General features: G+C 45.6%; 1 protein-coding gene across 1 annotated transcript in view; it reads right to left on the minus strand.

The window, feature by feature from the left end:
• The window catches only part of RPIA (ribose 5-phosphate isomerase A), a 34,879-nt gene extending 18,890 nt beyond the window's left edge, over nt 1-15,989 (minus strand). Inside the window, exons 1-3 of the mRNA XM_006875851.1 lie at nt 15,714-15,989; nt 8,804-8,864; nt 7,356-7,411 (exon numbers count right to left, since the gene is read on the minus strand). Coding sequence (XP_006875913.1) covers nt 7,356-7,411; nt 8,804-8,864; nt 15,714-15,989 — 393 coding nt within the window. The remainder of the gene's footprint in view (nt 1-7,355; nt 7,412-8,803; nt 8,865-15,713) is intronic.
• Nucleotides 15,990-16,413: the final 424 nt, after the last annotated feature.

The raw sequence follows: 16,413 nt of genomic DNA on the forward strand, positions 1-16,413 counted from the left end.
TGTCTTAAAAATATTTTCTGCTTAAGGTGGGGAAAAAAAGGTCTGGCCCTTGGCAAGTTTTCTCATGAACAAAACAAAGGAAAGGATATAAGGCGGTTTAAGCTCCTTGGAAACCCTATAAAGGGTTCACTATGAGCCGGAACTGACTCAACGGCACTTAACAACAACAACCTTCTAATCCCAAATCCAAGAACTCTGTAGTAAGATAAACACAAACACCACAAAATTCACAATGTATGGGTTTTATTTGGATCCTGATTAACACAAACTGCAAAAAATAGTTTTAAAGGATTAAGACAATGGCCCTAAGACACTCTTCCGACTGGGAACTGAAGCCATTCCTGGAGATCACTTTCCAACCAAATAATTTTGTTGTTGTTAAGAGTCGGTTCTGACTCACAGCAACCCTGTAAACGGTTTCCAAGGAGCAGCTAGTGAGCTTGAACCACTGACCTTGCAGTCCAGCTTAGCACCACACCAGGCCCCAAAAATAAAAAATACCCAAGAGGAATGTTTGAAACAATAGATTATACAAACTCTGGTAGCATAGTGGTTACGAGTTAGGTTACTAACATCAAGGTCAGCAGTTCGAAACTATCAGTGGCTCCACAGGAGAAAAAAACGAGGTTTTATGTTCCCATAAAGATTTACACCCTCAGAAACCCTATAGAGGGTTGCTATGAGTCGGAACTGACTCCACAGTACATAACCACCACCAAGAGGAATGTTTGAAACAATAGATTATACAAGATCAAAAGGATATGTTGTCCTTTTTGAGGGGACATGTTGTCCCAAAAGCAAAGATGAGATCGCAGGAAGGAATAGAAAATTCAAACAGTAGGAGACCAGGGATCCCAAGATAGAAATGGAGACATTGCTGACACATTGTAGACAATACAAGCCAAGTCATGGAACACTATGTACAAACTATCAAATGGGAAGCAAATTTGCTCTGTAAACTTTCATCTAAAGCATACACAAAAACTTTTTTAAATAAAAGGCTATGCCAATAGGGTAAATGTGAACACTGAATACTTGATGCTACTAAGATGTGTTCATTTTTCAGTACTGTTGTGCTGTTTACATGACTGCCTATCTTTCAGAGAAACAAAATGGAATATATATATCTCTACACAAGGAGCTCTGGTAGCGTAGTGGTTACAAATCGGGCTGCGAACCTTAAGGTTGCCAGTTCGAAATAGGGAGAAATTCGAAATTGGCAGTTTGAATTGGCGTTCCATGGGAGTAAGATGAGGCTTTCTGCTCCTGTAAAGATTTACAGCCTCAGAAACCCTGTACAGGGTCACTATGAGTCGGAACCAACTCCATGGTACTTAACAGTTCAGGACACAGATGAAACAAAATCAGTCATAACTAGGTAACTGATGACTGGGTACAGGACTTTCATTAGATTGTTTTTTATATACTTTTCTAAATTTGAAATTTTCTATAATAAAAAGTTAAAACAAAATGCTGACCAAAAAGCATGCTCAAATTTAAAAAAAAATAGTATTAAGATTTTGATTCTTACTACAGAAAAACCTATAATGAAAAGTGGGGGAAGCAATAAAAATGGTATTGCTGGAAGATTTTTCAGCTCCTGGATTTCTCAAAAGTTGATGTTAAGGGCCATCAAGTCAATTCTATCTACCTCATAGTGACCCTGTATGGGGTTTCCCAAGGTTACCTGTCCAATGCTTATCTTAAAGCACGACACCAGGACTCCTCAAAAATAGTGGTGGAGAAGAGAGTAACGTGAAGAGAGAGGACGACGCGAAGATATGAAGTGCCTGGGGACTAGGGATCCAGAGAGGGAGAAGGGCTGTGTGCTGAGGACCGTGAGGGGAGGGTGGGCGGGATTGTAGGGTATACCCTTTGGTTGGGTGATGATGCATGGACGGGATGGTAACTATGGCAATGAGACAATGTATGATGGAATGAATGTAAAACTAATGTTCCCCCATGTAGCCTATCACACAATACCACAATACACAATAAAACATTAAAAAAAAAAAAAAAATAGTGGTGGAGAAGCCATTCTCTAACTCCAGACCCTGAAGTAGCATCTTCCAGTATAGCCCCCAACAAACCCCTCCCTCCTTGTCCTCATGGCCTTATGCAATTGTCCACACACATGACTGGACTGCATGACCAAAGACACACAGCAGAGTGGTGGCCTGACACCTGGAAGTTGAATGTGGCATCAGCCTGGGGAGGGGTGAGAGGCAGGCCTGGCACATTTGTACTCTCTGGAACACTCACTCTGGGGACACCAGCCACCATCCATGTCCTGAGGCCACAGAAACAGCCCTGTGCAAAGCTGAGGCCTGCAAACAGCCACGTGACTGGGCTTGGATGTAAAGTTGTCTTGGGAAGACTGCAGCCTGGCTAACAGCATCACTGCAGCCTCCGGGGAGGACCAAAGCCCAAACCACCTGGCTGAGCTTCTACAGATTCTGGACCCTCTGAAACGACGTGAGATAACGTAGGTTTGTTGTTTTAAGCTGCTAAATATTAGAATAATCTGTTCTACAGTAGCAACTATCTAACCCTGGGGTGTCAGAAAAATGCTATAAACTGCATTGTAGTGTCGTGTGCTACGCTGGCATGGTGAGATGTACTATGCTAGACACACTGGGACTTCCTGAAACCACAATGAACTGCCTACACACGTTATATATTACTTAAGAACTAGCTATTAAGAAACTATTAGCACACTTTTTATGAAAAGATCTGAACAACTGTTATGGCTTTAGTTAGGGCATCATTTCTTAAGTTCAAGGACTGCTTGCTACACTTGACAGTAGAATTGTTCATGAAGATTTCCTACTTGCTCATTTACGTGGTGATCAGTGCTGCTGTTAAGTAACACTGAGCCAGTTTCGACTCAGAGACCCTGTAGAGGGTTTCCGATGAGCACCTGGAGGGTTTGAGCCACCGACTTTTGGGTTAGCATTCCAGTGCTTATCCTACAGCACCGCACACCAAGACTCCCAAAGTAAAATGCACCTCTAAGACTGAAAATAGGGAACCAGAGATACAGTTGCAACAAAAACAGAAAATAAAAAGAGGGAATAATTCAGTTACAGAACTTATCAATTTAGAGGAAATCAAATATATTTCAACAAAAAACTAAAAAAATAAAAATAAAACGGTAATAACAAAAACTAGACCAAGCCTTAATCCTAGCCCTAACCCAATCCCTGCTAGACTTTTCGTGTGGTGCTGTGGGATCAGCACTTGACTGCAAGCCACAAGGTCAGCAGTTCAAATCCACCAGCTGCTCCTCTGAAGCCCTATACAGGTTGCTGTGAGTCGGAACCAACTTGACAGCACTTAACAACAAAATCATCCCACCCTTGCCTCTAGCACTAACCCTACTCCTAACCATAACTCTAATAATAAACTAAGTCCTAGGCCTAGCCCAGATGGACCCATAGTCCTAAAACCTTACTCCTACCCACCCCATCCAACAACAAAAAAAGTAGAGTAATAAATATTCTGGCTTCCTTCCAATCATTTCAGAAGACTGTGTATGACTAAACTTAATACAAAAGTTGAGACTGAGAGTTAAAAACGACTCTAAATAAAGGGCTCTTTTAACGCCCAGTGTACTCGGAGTGGCTCCTCCACCTAATCAACGGCAATTGGTCAGCATTTCCTAATCTGGGAACACTGTATCAACCCCACCATAAAACCTAGATGGGTTAGGAAAATGCTATCTGAAAAACACAAGATCAAACGTCTAGGTAAAGATAACAACTTGAACACCTGTACTTAGCTCAGCTCTCTTCCAAAACTTCTCTAAAATGTTTTTTTGGTTTTTTTTTTTTTCTTAAAGCCATAAGCCTCATGGAGAATAGGAGAAAACAGCAAGCAACTTTCAAAAGCTGGGCACTGCCAGCCAATTGGTGAATGGCAGAACTGAGAGCAGACTCAGGCCAGCACTGAAGAAAGCAAAGCAGTAGCCATGTTAACACCAGGAGATGCAGGAATCAGCGGCATGGCGAGCTTCTGGAAGCGGCAGGGGCAATGCGAGTACAAAGGGAAGACACCAGGCAAAACTACTGTAGAAGCTGTTGCACCTCCATTCCTTGTCCCTCCTCCCAAACAGCGGGTTTATTCTCTGAGGCAAGCTGCCACGCAGTCAGTCAGTCATCCGTGTGCTTCCATTGCACAGCATCTACCCCAAACCGCAGTGGCCTAGAGCAGCAGATGTTCATTACTTCTCACAATTCTGTGGACTGACTGGTCTAGGATGGCCTCACTCACACATCTGGGACTGCTCTCCACTTGGTCTCACCCTCAGGGAGACCAGTAACAAGAGGGGTGAAGCCCTGATGCAAATGTATTTTCCAACTTCTGTTTGCATTCACTTGGTAATGTTCCACTGGGAAAGCAAGTCTACTAGTCAAGGCCAGATTCATGGAGATACTGCAAATTTCTATGGGTATTTTTCCCTCTACAAACCAATACTACTGCTGAAAGAAGAAAAATGAAGTGCAAATTTCTATTCAGGATACTGAGAGACACCGTCCAGCCCTCTTCACCCACTTGGCTCCTAGGACACTTCTCCAAAAATAGAGTTTGGCCAAGAGGAGGTCACCAAGGTAATGGTTTGGCAAACAACCCTTTTCTTGGAAGCTAGATTCCAATTAGTTTCTTAGCATATCCCTATTCAAAAGAAACAGCTAAGAAAAGCATAAATATGGTAAAATCCAACAATACTTTTAACTGTGTTGGTTATTACCTGGCTGTATATATCTGTCAAAACTTAGAACTATACCCTTAAAAAGATGCATTTTTACTCTATATGGATCCTACCTCCAACAAAAAAAAAGCAGCTTCAAGAAAACCAGTTTCAAAACAAAAAAAAACAAAACAATTTGCTTTTTAAAGACTTTAAACAAGAAAAGTGTTAGAAGAGGACGGAGCTAAAAAGTTCTATCAGAAATTAGAATAAACGTAGAGTAGACTAGTCCACAAACACCAAAGATGGTCCTAGAAACGGACATGGAAAACCCGAGAAAAGCAAAGAACTAACAGAGAATAAAAATAGATTTCGTACAGAGGATTAAGAATCACAATGGCTCAAGCTTCTTAATAGAAAAACTGAAAACCAGACGACAGCCGAGAAGTACCTACAAAAGTTCAAAGGCACAATTTAGCCCAAAATTCTCTACCAAGCAGGATGACTGACTGCAAGAAGGGGTTTTTGTTGTTGTTACATGCCATCGTATCAGTTCTGACTCAAAGCAATCCTGTATAAGGGTTTCTGAGGAGCAGTCGTTGAGTATGAACTGCCGACCTTGTGGTCCAGTGCTTACCCTACAGAGTCACACCAGGACTGCGCAAGAAGGGGGCAGAATCAATGACGATATTTGCAGAAATCCAAAGAGTCACCAAGTTTGCCTCCCATGCATTTGGGAAACTTACCTAGGATATGCTTCATCAAAACCAGTAAGAAAACAAAACAAAAGGGAAATGAATGGACAAGAGAGTCGTGGGCAAATAGGTTCCTGATACAGGAAGATCCAGAATATGAGAGAAGAGAATGAAATTTCTGGACAGTGAAGGGAGACCCCAAGACAACAGCTGAGAGCACTCACCTCCAGCACTGCCAGCTGCAGGGCACCAGAGACGAAACTGATGGTGGAATCCCCACTGTGCCAGGAAGAACTGAGCTTTCCCCAACTACGTAACATATGAGGTCGAGCTAGACAAGCAAATGAAAACCCAAGGCAACAGAGTCTCAACTCGGGTGAAAAGCAGAAAACTGGCTAAGGAGCCCCAGCATGGCACTACAGAGTACGCACTGAACTGCTCACTGCCAAGGTCAGTGCTAAACCCACCAGCCACTCCTCAAAACCCTTACACAGGGTCGCTCTGAGTTGGAATCAACTTTGCAGCATTTAACAACAACAAGGAAAAACAGCTATACCACATGGTTCAGCTGTAGTTTGCTGTCACAGTTCTATAAAAACTGAGTAATGGCCTAAACAAAATGCAACTACACTGGGAAGAATGGAGAGGTGAGGGGTGTGTACAACATGAGAGCAAGTAGGTAAAGGAGACCCAAATGCTCATCTTCTATACTCCCACTGTTCACGGTTAGAAATAGTACTTAAGAGTTGGAAAAATACTCTGCAAGAAAACCATTAAAAGGGTTAAAAGCAAGGCCCTCTCGTGAATAAGAAATGGTAGTGGAGAGGGTACTATTTTCTTAAAAGACCTGAATTATTGGACTCTTTAATCCATGTCCCTGTATAACTGATTAAAAACAAAAACCAGTATCAAAAAATGTACTGAATAAGAAATAAAATACTAGATGCTTAAGTCACTTGGAAAAATGAGACACTCAGCTTTCCAAAAGAAAACCCACCCCAAGCCACTTTGACTCTAAAAGTGTTTTCTCAGACAGCAGCATTTCAGATACAAAACCTTTCCTTTTCTACTGCAGGAAAGAGGAGTCATGGTATTGTTTTCAACCCCCTGGATGCTCACCCATCTTGACAAGGTCCCCAAGAACATCAAAGACCTTCTGATAGTACACACTGTCCTAACTTCCTATCCTATCTACCTGAAGTCCCTGTCCTATACAAGCCTGGCTTAGAAGAAACTTCATGGGGTTCCTTAACCCCTTTCTTTCTTCACCAGAGTAGACGGCAGGCTGCCAGCACTCTGCAACTCCAGCCTCCAGAAATGGCAGGGTTTCCTGGGCCAAAACTAAGTCCACGGAGTTCCAGGAGTACCAACTGCCTGCAAATCCAACCTGCCCTCCCAGTTCATAATGTCACCTTGATTAATCCAATCAAAGGCTGGGTTGCACACACCCCTCTCAAAATGGCCATCGTCAGAACTCGGGAAGGAGGAACAGCTCTCTCTGTAGTAAGCACCTCTCTCCCATTCCATTTTCCTGAATCAACTCTGGACTCATCTTTCCCTGTACTTAACTGGTTCCAGTGCTTTCCCTCGTTAGCCTCTACTATTTCATGATAAAAGAACATTAGATATGGAACCAAAATAATTTATGTGCATTACTAACAGATCACTGAAATCTTTGCAGCCTCAGTGTTTTCAACATTCCTTGAAGACAGAAACCATGTGTGATCATAGTCCATGGTGCCTAATGCAAGATATGCTAAAAGAGGAGAAAAAAATTCAGAGCGAATGAATGAATCGAAAGCCAGACTTCCAAGGAACAACTGTCAACCAATAAACTCCTCTCCTGCTCCTGGCTCTTTCACTAGAACCACCCTGGTGTACAGCCCAAAGCCACACATCCACACCACCTTCAGGGAACCAAGAGACTGAGCAGCAGCTGCCACAGGTGCAGAGTGAAAAGCAGGACATACCTGGAAGGAAGTGGGGATGCAGACGAGGTTCAGATTCTCTTGTTTCACTCTCTCGGCTGTGGAGACAAAAGCCGTGTTGGTGGTTTTCCATCTCCTCACTTTATTGTTCTAATCCCATGTAAGGTCTGTTTAAGTTCAACAGTAAGAAAAAGGTAGTCTCTCCTACTGACAGCTGCCTTTCATTCTGTGTCCTACCGTTTGTAGGAAAACTGGTGACCACCCTTTACTCACATCACAAGATATGGATGCTATAAAGTCCAAGGCAGAAAATACTAATTACAGAAGAACGAGTGTTTGCTACTTGCACACGCCTGGCAACAGCCTAAGAACTTTGTACATAGAACTCTTTTCACCCTAACCACCCAAAGCTGAGTTATTACTATTAGCCCCATTTAACAAACGAGGAAGCTGAGGTACAGAGAGGTGCGTTCACTTGCTAATTACACAGCTAATAAGCTGCAGACCCTACATGTGATCCCAGGTAGTCCAGCTTCACAGTGTTAACGCTCCTACATTGCCTTTTCCAAGAAATAATTAGAACTTTACTTCTGCATTTAATAAAAATAAATTATAATCATTTGTAAACCGCAGAAATTGTTCAAAAGAGGACTTATTTACTCATTTTGGATCTGTACTTCTAAAGAAGCTTTATTGTATTAAAATGAGTTTAGGAAAAAACTCTTATCACACCAGTACAACTGCTCCTTGAGGACAAAGTGTTCCTGGACTTTGTCTCCCAGGCCCTGCCCCTTGGCATCTAGAAATTGAGATCAGTGTTCAGAAAACGCCCCTCCTCTGAGTTTTCTTCTTACCAAACAAGAGCAGGGCAGTAAAACCTGTTGGGCAGCCCCAGGGATGGCAATTCCTAAGGCTTTTCTTAGCACTAAGACACCTAATCAGAATGAAGTTAGCACCTGCTAGAACTGGCCACCAACTGCAGGAACCTCACTTCAGCTCCACTGCAGGGTCACAGAGAGGGCCTACACCCACTCTGACCTCAGTCTGTTTGCTACAATTTTCAAAAGGCCCAGCGCAGGGTCTCTGCTCTCTACACAGAACAGAAGCATCATACCAAGGTGATTAAAATTCTGCAGAGACCCTGACCTACCTATAATCAGCTCCTCTACTCCAGCTAAATGGAGTCCACAAATTAAGGGCATCCCCCAAAGTCGGCTGAAGAGACCCAGGAATCCCTCTCTCCAGAGAAGAGCAGACAATGTGCAACAGGCCTAATAGCAGACAGGCAGGCAGCGAGGCAGGCAGGCACCAGGCAGGCAGTGAGGCAGGCAGGCAGGCAGGCAGGCAGGCAGGCAGCCCCTCTAAAACTCTGTACTGATGGAGCCAAGCTGGGCAGGTACCAATTCTGTTCCTCACTTCCTACTCCCTCCTCTATCTCTCGGCCCCCATCATCCTACCCAAAGTGCCCAGTACATACACCCCCAACATACCTATTCGCTGCACAGCATGGACAATTGTGGAACCGCTTCCAATCCCCAGCACTTGGTTATCCTGCCAAGAGGATGAAAACAAAACTTGTTAGTATATATACTACTCCCTCTTTGTAGTCCTGGTGTGGCGCTGCAGTTAATGTGCTGGATTGCAAGGTAGGTTTGAACTGCAAGGTCAGTGGTCCAGGCTCACCAGTCGCTCCTCGGAAACCCTATCCAGGGTTATTATGAGTCGGAACCAACTCGACGTCACTTAACAACAACAACTCCCTCTTTAACACACCTCCAGTGGGATAAATATTGAGCTGTTAACCACAAGATCAGCAGTTCAAATCTACCAGCTGCTCTGCAGGAGAAAAACAAGGCTTTCTGCTCCTATAAAGATTTACAGCCTCAGAAACCCTATACAGGGTCGCTATGAATTGGAATAGCCTCAATGGCACGCAGCAGCAACCGCAGCTAACCAAATAGATGGCAGTTCAGGCTCTCCAGCCACCTGCGGGAGGAAAACGATGCTGTCTGCTCCCATAGTTTCACAGTCTCAGAAACTCTATGGAGCAGTTCAGCTCTGTCCTGTGGGGCTGCTGTGAGGTGGAAAGGATTCACTGGCAGTGGGTTTGGGTTTTAGCTCACTTCCTGGAGTTATCAAATTAGTCTATGAACAGCAATTCACCAACACAGGTGCAAGGTAGTTACTGTGCTCACTATACAGGAACCTAACTTAAGCACTGAGCTCCAAAGCCGGGCTTTGTCCTCATGCCCAGTGGGCAATGTGTCAGCAGAGCCCTCTCCTCCCTTCACCTCTGACACACAGGCCACCACCTCTTCCTCCTTCCACTCTGGCTGACTGGATTAACCACTTACAGCACACACCCCACAGGCAGGACACGCACACGAATGCCAAAGATTCTTGGCCAACCCCAGGCAGCAATCACAAAGAAAAGCCCTAGGAAAAGACAATAGAGTCTAGGTGTGGCCACAGAGGAAAGTGGGGTTTCTGGCTCCAGTGCCTGCTCCACAGGCTCAACCTCCAGAAGGGTGACCACGTGCACATCAAGCTGGTGGCACCGCGGGGGGACACATCAGGCCCACCAGAAGAGCTCCCGCACAGTCAGCAAAGAAGATGTCTAAAGTAACCGCAAAACAGCACACCAGTGTCTGGCAGGCTGACACCGCGGGGTCCTCAGTTCCCCAGAGAATCTGAGAGGAGACAGAAATGGCCTTCATCTGCAACAGGAAGGATTTGTAATCAGACTACAAAAGACGAAACACAAAACGTGGTGTCACAAGATTGATGCTGCCATCAACCTTACTGTCTTATGAAAGCAGGGCGGGACGTATGTATAAACAGACCAGGGGCAAAGCGTGGGCTTGGCTGAAATCAGTTAAACCACAAACAGCGAAGTAAGGTCAGAATATTAACTAATGATCAGGAACAAGTAGAGCTTAAGCTAGATTAGGATTCCCCCTAAATCTATGTCCTAGGGATGGTATTGTGTAGCTGCTAGACAAACCCCAAGAGTTCCAATCTACTGAGGAAAAAGGACTTCAAGTGAAAGGTACATTGCAACACCAAAAAACATTCAAATAGCTGAAAATCTGGCTGTAGAACAATCTTAAGTGACTGAGAAAATGAAGTTACAAGTGCCAGGTAGACTTCACCAGAACCTGAAGCTTTCAGCTCCACCTATACAGCAACTGAACTGCGAGGTTCTTCATTATCATGTCTGCCCATACACATGGCACCAACAGGATCCCAGCAGGCAGGTGACATACGGGTGACCTTGGGTGAGTCAGACAAGCTCCTCTCTTGGCTGCTAGAGGAAGCCTGCTATACCCATGCTCCCAGAGGACTGGTCCAGGAATCAGCACCCTAGCCAAATCAACCAGAGGTGAGCAAAGCTGCTGCCTGTGAGGGGGCCCAACAGCAGGGCCCTTCTAATGGGCAAGACTACACTCATCATGCGCCCACCAGGCTCACCTTGTCCACTGGAGTAACTAACTTGGGAGATACTTCTGCTGACCAGATGAAACTAACAACCAGTTGCTCCCAGCTAAGCCAGATAAAGAACGCCCAGGCCCTGAAGGGATAAAGGATGCAGCCATAGACTTTTAGATGCTTCAGGAGAGCATGACACAGCATGGTGACTTAGGCTGGCTACACAGGTAGACGTGAGCTGAGAACCCGCCAAAGGCTCATCCACCCTAATATGGAAATGGCCACCACATTGGTACACTAATGGACTGTTGTTGTTGTTGGAAAATGCTATCAAGTTTGTTCCAACTCATAGTAACCCTGTATAGGGTTTCCAGGAGCAGCTGATGACCTTGAACCCCAACCTTGCAGTTCAAACCAACCTTGCAGTCCAGCAAATTAATGCACAGTGCCACACCCTGGGGCTAGAAATGCCACATCTTGGAGATTCTAAGCAAGGCCCACCACAACCCCATATTTGTGTCCACACCCCATGCCAAATCAACAAAACATTTAAAGAGCAGTCCAACTGTGGTCAATATGAATGACGATAAGGTAACCAACCTCCAAGAGATCATTCTTCAGGTAGTGAGGAGAGACAAACACGGAAAACTAGAATGTAGGACTATAAAGTACTACTGCCCTGCTCTGTAGCGCACTGGTTATGAATCGGGCTGCTAACCTCAAGGCCAGCCATTCGAAACTACCAGCTGTTCCGCAGGAGAAAGATGAGGCGTTTTACTCCCAAAAAGATTTACAGCCTCAGAAACCCTGTACAGGGTCACTGTGAGTCGGAAACGACTCCACGACACATAACCACCACCACCACTGCCCTACAGAGGAGAAATCTTCCTCCTCTTCAGAGACTGAGAACTAAGCCCTGAAGGACGACATACTTGAATTTAACAGGCAAAGACAGAGAACAAGAATGGACATTCTAAACTGATGGTGATGTTGCTGTCATTGCTGTGTGCCATCGAGTAGACTCTGACTCATAGTGACCCTGTTTAGGTTTCCCAAGAGCAGCTGGTGAGATTGAAGTGCCAACCTTGCAGTCCAGTGCTTATCCTACAGCGCAATACCATGGTCCTATGATGTTGTTGTTGTTAAGTGCCATTGAGCAACCCTGTATAGGGTTTCTGAGGAGCAGCTGGTGGGTTTGAAGCACTGATCTTGCAGTTAGCAGTCCAATGCTTATCTTCTGGTGCCACGCAGTCATCTATTCCAATTCTCTGGCCCATGTGGAAGGAGATATAGAAGGAAACAAGATCGTGGGGCTGAAGACAAGAACTTGCCTATACATCCCACTTTCACCGGGCTCAGTGTATGGCGTAAGGTAGATGCTGCAGGTGTGTGAGAGAAGGCCAGTGAGGAGACACCTGAGGGCCACTGTGGCACACACGACACCTTCAGAAGTGAGCAGAGGGGACAAGACAAGGGCAACTGCAATTCTTTGGTTAGGGCAGAACCCAGAGTGGGACAAGTGGTTGGTTTCTTAGTTTGACAGTGTTGCTGTAATCAGAAATACCGCAAGTGGGTGTCTTTAATGAGTTGAAACTTATTTTCACAGTTTAGAAGGGTTAATTCAGATGACCAGCTCTAGAAGTCTCTCTTTGTGTGCACTCTGGGAGGAAATTCTTGTCTCAGCTTCTCTAGCCCCGGAATCCCTTCGTGGCAGCCATCTTCCCATGTGTGTGCTGTTTAGCTCTATGACTGTTGTTGTGAAGTGTCATCGAGGAGCAGCTAGTGAACTTGAACTGCCAACCCTGCAGTTCAAAACGACTTTGCAGTCCAGCACATTAGTCCATAGCGCCATACCAGGACCTAGTCTTTTTTAAGTATGTCAAGTTTAAAACACAACCACACAGATATGAGGAGCCCTGATGGCACTGTAGGATAAGCACTGTACTGATAACCATAAGGTCAGCAGTTCAATCCCATCAGCTGCTCCATGAGCAAAGGATGAGGCTGCCTGCTTCCATAAAAACGGACAGCCTCAGAAACCTACACACAGTGGCGGTGAGTCAGAATCAACCGATGGCACTGAGTTTATTTTGGGGGTAGCATGGTGGTTGCGAGTCGGTCTGCTAACCTCAAGGTCAGCAGTTCGAAACTACCAGCTGTTACGTGGGAGAAAGATGAAGCTTTCTGCTCCTGTAAAGATTTACAGCCTCAGAAACCCCATGTTGGGTTGCTGTGAGTAGAAGACCACCAGCATCATACCGATATAAGTTCATTAACATGTTAAAGAAAGCCCTATCTACAAATGGGATTACATCCAAGGGCATAGGGGTTAGGATTCCAACATGGATTTGGGGGGAACACATTTCAATCTACAACTGCTGGCCAAAGGGGCAGCGCTAAGAACATTCCAGAGTTGTAATCAACACAACTTGGCACATAACCTACCTCAATACATTTGTTAAGTGTTGTGGACTTAGTTCTGACTCAGGGACCCTGTATAGGGTTTCCAAGGCTGTAAATCTTTGTGGGAGCAGAAAGCCTCATCTTTCTCCCACAGAGCAACTGGTAGGCTCCAACCACCAACACTGTGGTTCAAAGTTGAGTGCTTATCCTATAGGGCCACACTGTTTCTAATAAACGAGTATTAAATAATTTCAAGACAGCCTGAGGTAAGAGTATGTAGTTTTTTATTTAGATGAATGCATAACTATAAAACAAAGATGGGGGGGGCATACATCACCACATATTAACATAAATAAGTTACTAGAACAACTTGAAGTTGAGGCTTTTCTATTTCTATAGACTTCATTCATCTGTCTACTAACTATCCACTTCATCTAGGTACTTGGAGCAAAGGCTCTGAATTTCAAACATGGGACTAAATTACAAATCCTCCGCTATTTATCTCTGTGAGTTCCCATAGAGAATCTAATCACTAATCACACTACAACAGAAGTGGAGTCCTGGTGTGCCGCTGTAGGATAGGCAATGGACTGTAAACCACAAGGTTGGCAATTCAAACCCGCCTTGGAAACACTATACACGCTCACTATGAGTCGGAATCGACTCGACAGCACTTAACACCACCACCACCAGAACTGTAGGCTAAACACCGGACTGCTAATCCCAAGGTTGCCTGTTCAAACCCACAAGCCACTCCTATACAGGATTTCTGAGTCAGAACTGATGCCACTGCTCTAAACAACAATACACCAGAACGGGGTGGCATCAACAATAACAAAAGTGGGAGAGCATGAGAGCAACATTCATTCCCTTTGGCTTCTGGGCCATCTATTCAATAGAAGACAGAGATCCCCATCCACTAAGTTAGGCTATTGTGAATCACAAAAGATATCATTTATGCAAAATAACTTTTTTAGTAAGGCATTAACAAATGTAAAGAACTATGATTCCAGAAAAAAAGGATATTACTTTTTAAGAAGTAGAAAAGATACTCCATTAGGCTTCCTTGGAAGTACTATAATTAAGATAATTACCATGATCGCTAACAGTAAATCCACACAGGTTAACTGCTCTAGGCTACAAAGTCAGTTTGAGCAGCAAGATTGGCGTTTCAAGCTCACCAGCTGCTTCTCTATGGGTCAGAACCAACTCTCCGGGACTTAACGCATCACGCAGTAATTAAAGCCTCTGCTAACTAAGGTCGGCAGATCTAACCCACCAGCCACTCCACAGGAAAATACGCAGCAGTCTGCTTCCGTGAACACTGACAATTTTGGAAATCCTATGGATTCCTGGTACCGACTTGATGGCACCTAACAACAACATCATGGACTCCTAGTATGGCACTATAGAATAAGCATTGGGCTGTGAATCACAAGATCAGCAGTTCAAACCCACCAGCTGCTCCTCAGAAACCCTATGTTGTTGTTACGTGCCGTGGAGTCGGTTCCGACTCATAGCGACCCTAAACAGGGTTTCCGAAGCTGTAAATCTTTACAGGAGCAGGGCGCCTCATCTTTCTCCCGAGGAACAGCTGGTAGTTTCAAACTGCTGACCCTGCGGTTCACAGCCCGATTCATAACCAGTACGCTACCAGAGCTCCTTATATAGTGTCATTATGAGTTCAAACTGACTTGACAGCACTTAGGAACAACAATATGGGACAGTTCTGGATTCCTGGTGTGGCGCTGTAGATGTCAGCACTGGACAGCGAACCATAAGATCAGCAGATCAAACCCATCAGCTGTTCCTCGGAAACCCTATACAGGCAGGATCGCTAGGACTCAGAATTGACTTGATAGCACTTAACAACAATATGGGGCGGTTCTACTCCATGAGTCGGAATTGACTCAGTGGGTTGGGTTGGGTTGGGTTTTATCTAAGGGCACCACACCCGCTGTTTACCGAGTGGGGGCACGACCTCACCAAGTAACAACACCACATCCACACCCGTATCTTAAAGAGCAGCATCCTCCAGTGCTTACCCTCTTTGGTTCTATCTCTCCTGTCCCGCGAGTACACTAAGGGGCGGCCGCTCTGCATGCTAAGAACCTCCTAGGAGCGAATTTCAAATATTTTGGAAAAGAGCTTTCCGTGGGCTTTCGGAGACAGTGAAAATAAGACCTCTGTGCAATCCCAAAACTCGAATATTTCCCATTTATTCATAAGGATGTCACGCTACAAATCCTTTCTAGCCCCGACCCCAAACATCAGAAACTACTAGGACCCATCGAGAAATCTTAGAAATCTCAACTTTGGAGGGTATGCCTCTAAGTGATTCTATAACCAAAATGCCTTTCTTTGGAGGGTATGCCTCTAAGTGATTCTATAACCAAAATGCCTTTAAGCAACAAGGAAGAAAGGGGTTAACCTCAGGTAAAGTGGCCACCCTTTCCCCTCTCGCACAGTCCCCATCCTGTCACGAAGGTGCCCCAAGGTAGTGCCCAACCAGGCAAAACGAGCCCATCACACGCCACGGGCAGGGGCCCCGTGTCCCAAAGGGCTCACCTTCACGTGATTCTCCACCGCCGCGCGGCCCGCTAGTTTTTTGGCCTCTTCGGCCTTGGACATTGTGGAGGGAACCGATAAAACGCGGCTGTCACCCACGTTCGTGCTGCCCGTACCTCCGCAGGAGCTAGATTGCGCGCGCCCAGGCAAGTGCACGTGTGAGCCCGGAGTGGCCCAACTGTTGCCGCCTCCACCTGAGGCCGCGCCTCCGGCCCGCCCGGGCAGTGGGGCCAGGACCCGCCCGTAGAGGGTGCTGAAGGGTCCCGGGCGCTGCATCCTGCCGCCGCGCTCCAGCCTCGGCCGCGGCCCCACCCCTGGCTCGCCCGGAAGTTTACTGTCGCGCAAACAGTCCGCGCCTGCTACTGCGCTAAGCTCGGTGGGAAATGTAGTTTCATGGTTTCAACCGTCCAAAGCGGCTCCTCGACCAGGACTATCTACCCCACAATGCTCCGCGACCGGGTGAGCAAATTTTCGGCGACGAACCAAGAGCGTCATCCAGAACGGCGCTAGTAGCAGAACTGAAGTTGTGAGAGGCACTGTCTTGGATAGGTGGGCTTAAGACACGGATCGAAGAGTCCTGGGGAGTTTTCTGTCCGCCCACGTATCCTAGAAAAGGGTTATTCCCTGCAGTGAAAACTTGGCCGTGGACCAGACCTAAAGGAGATGACTGTTGGAAACGTCCCCACAATTACGCGACAGT

Source organism: Chrysochloris asiatica, unplaced genomic scaffold, assembly GCF_000296735.1.
Source record: "Chrysochloris asiatica unplaced genomic scaffold, ChrAsi1.0 scaffold00341, whole genome shotgun sequence".
NCBI classification, from domain to species: domain Eukaryota; kingdom Metazoa; phylum Chordata; class Mammalia; order Afrosoricida; family Chrysochloridae; genus Chrysochloris; species Chrysochloris asiatica.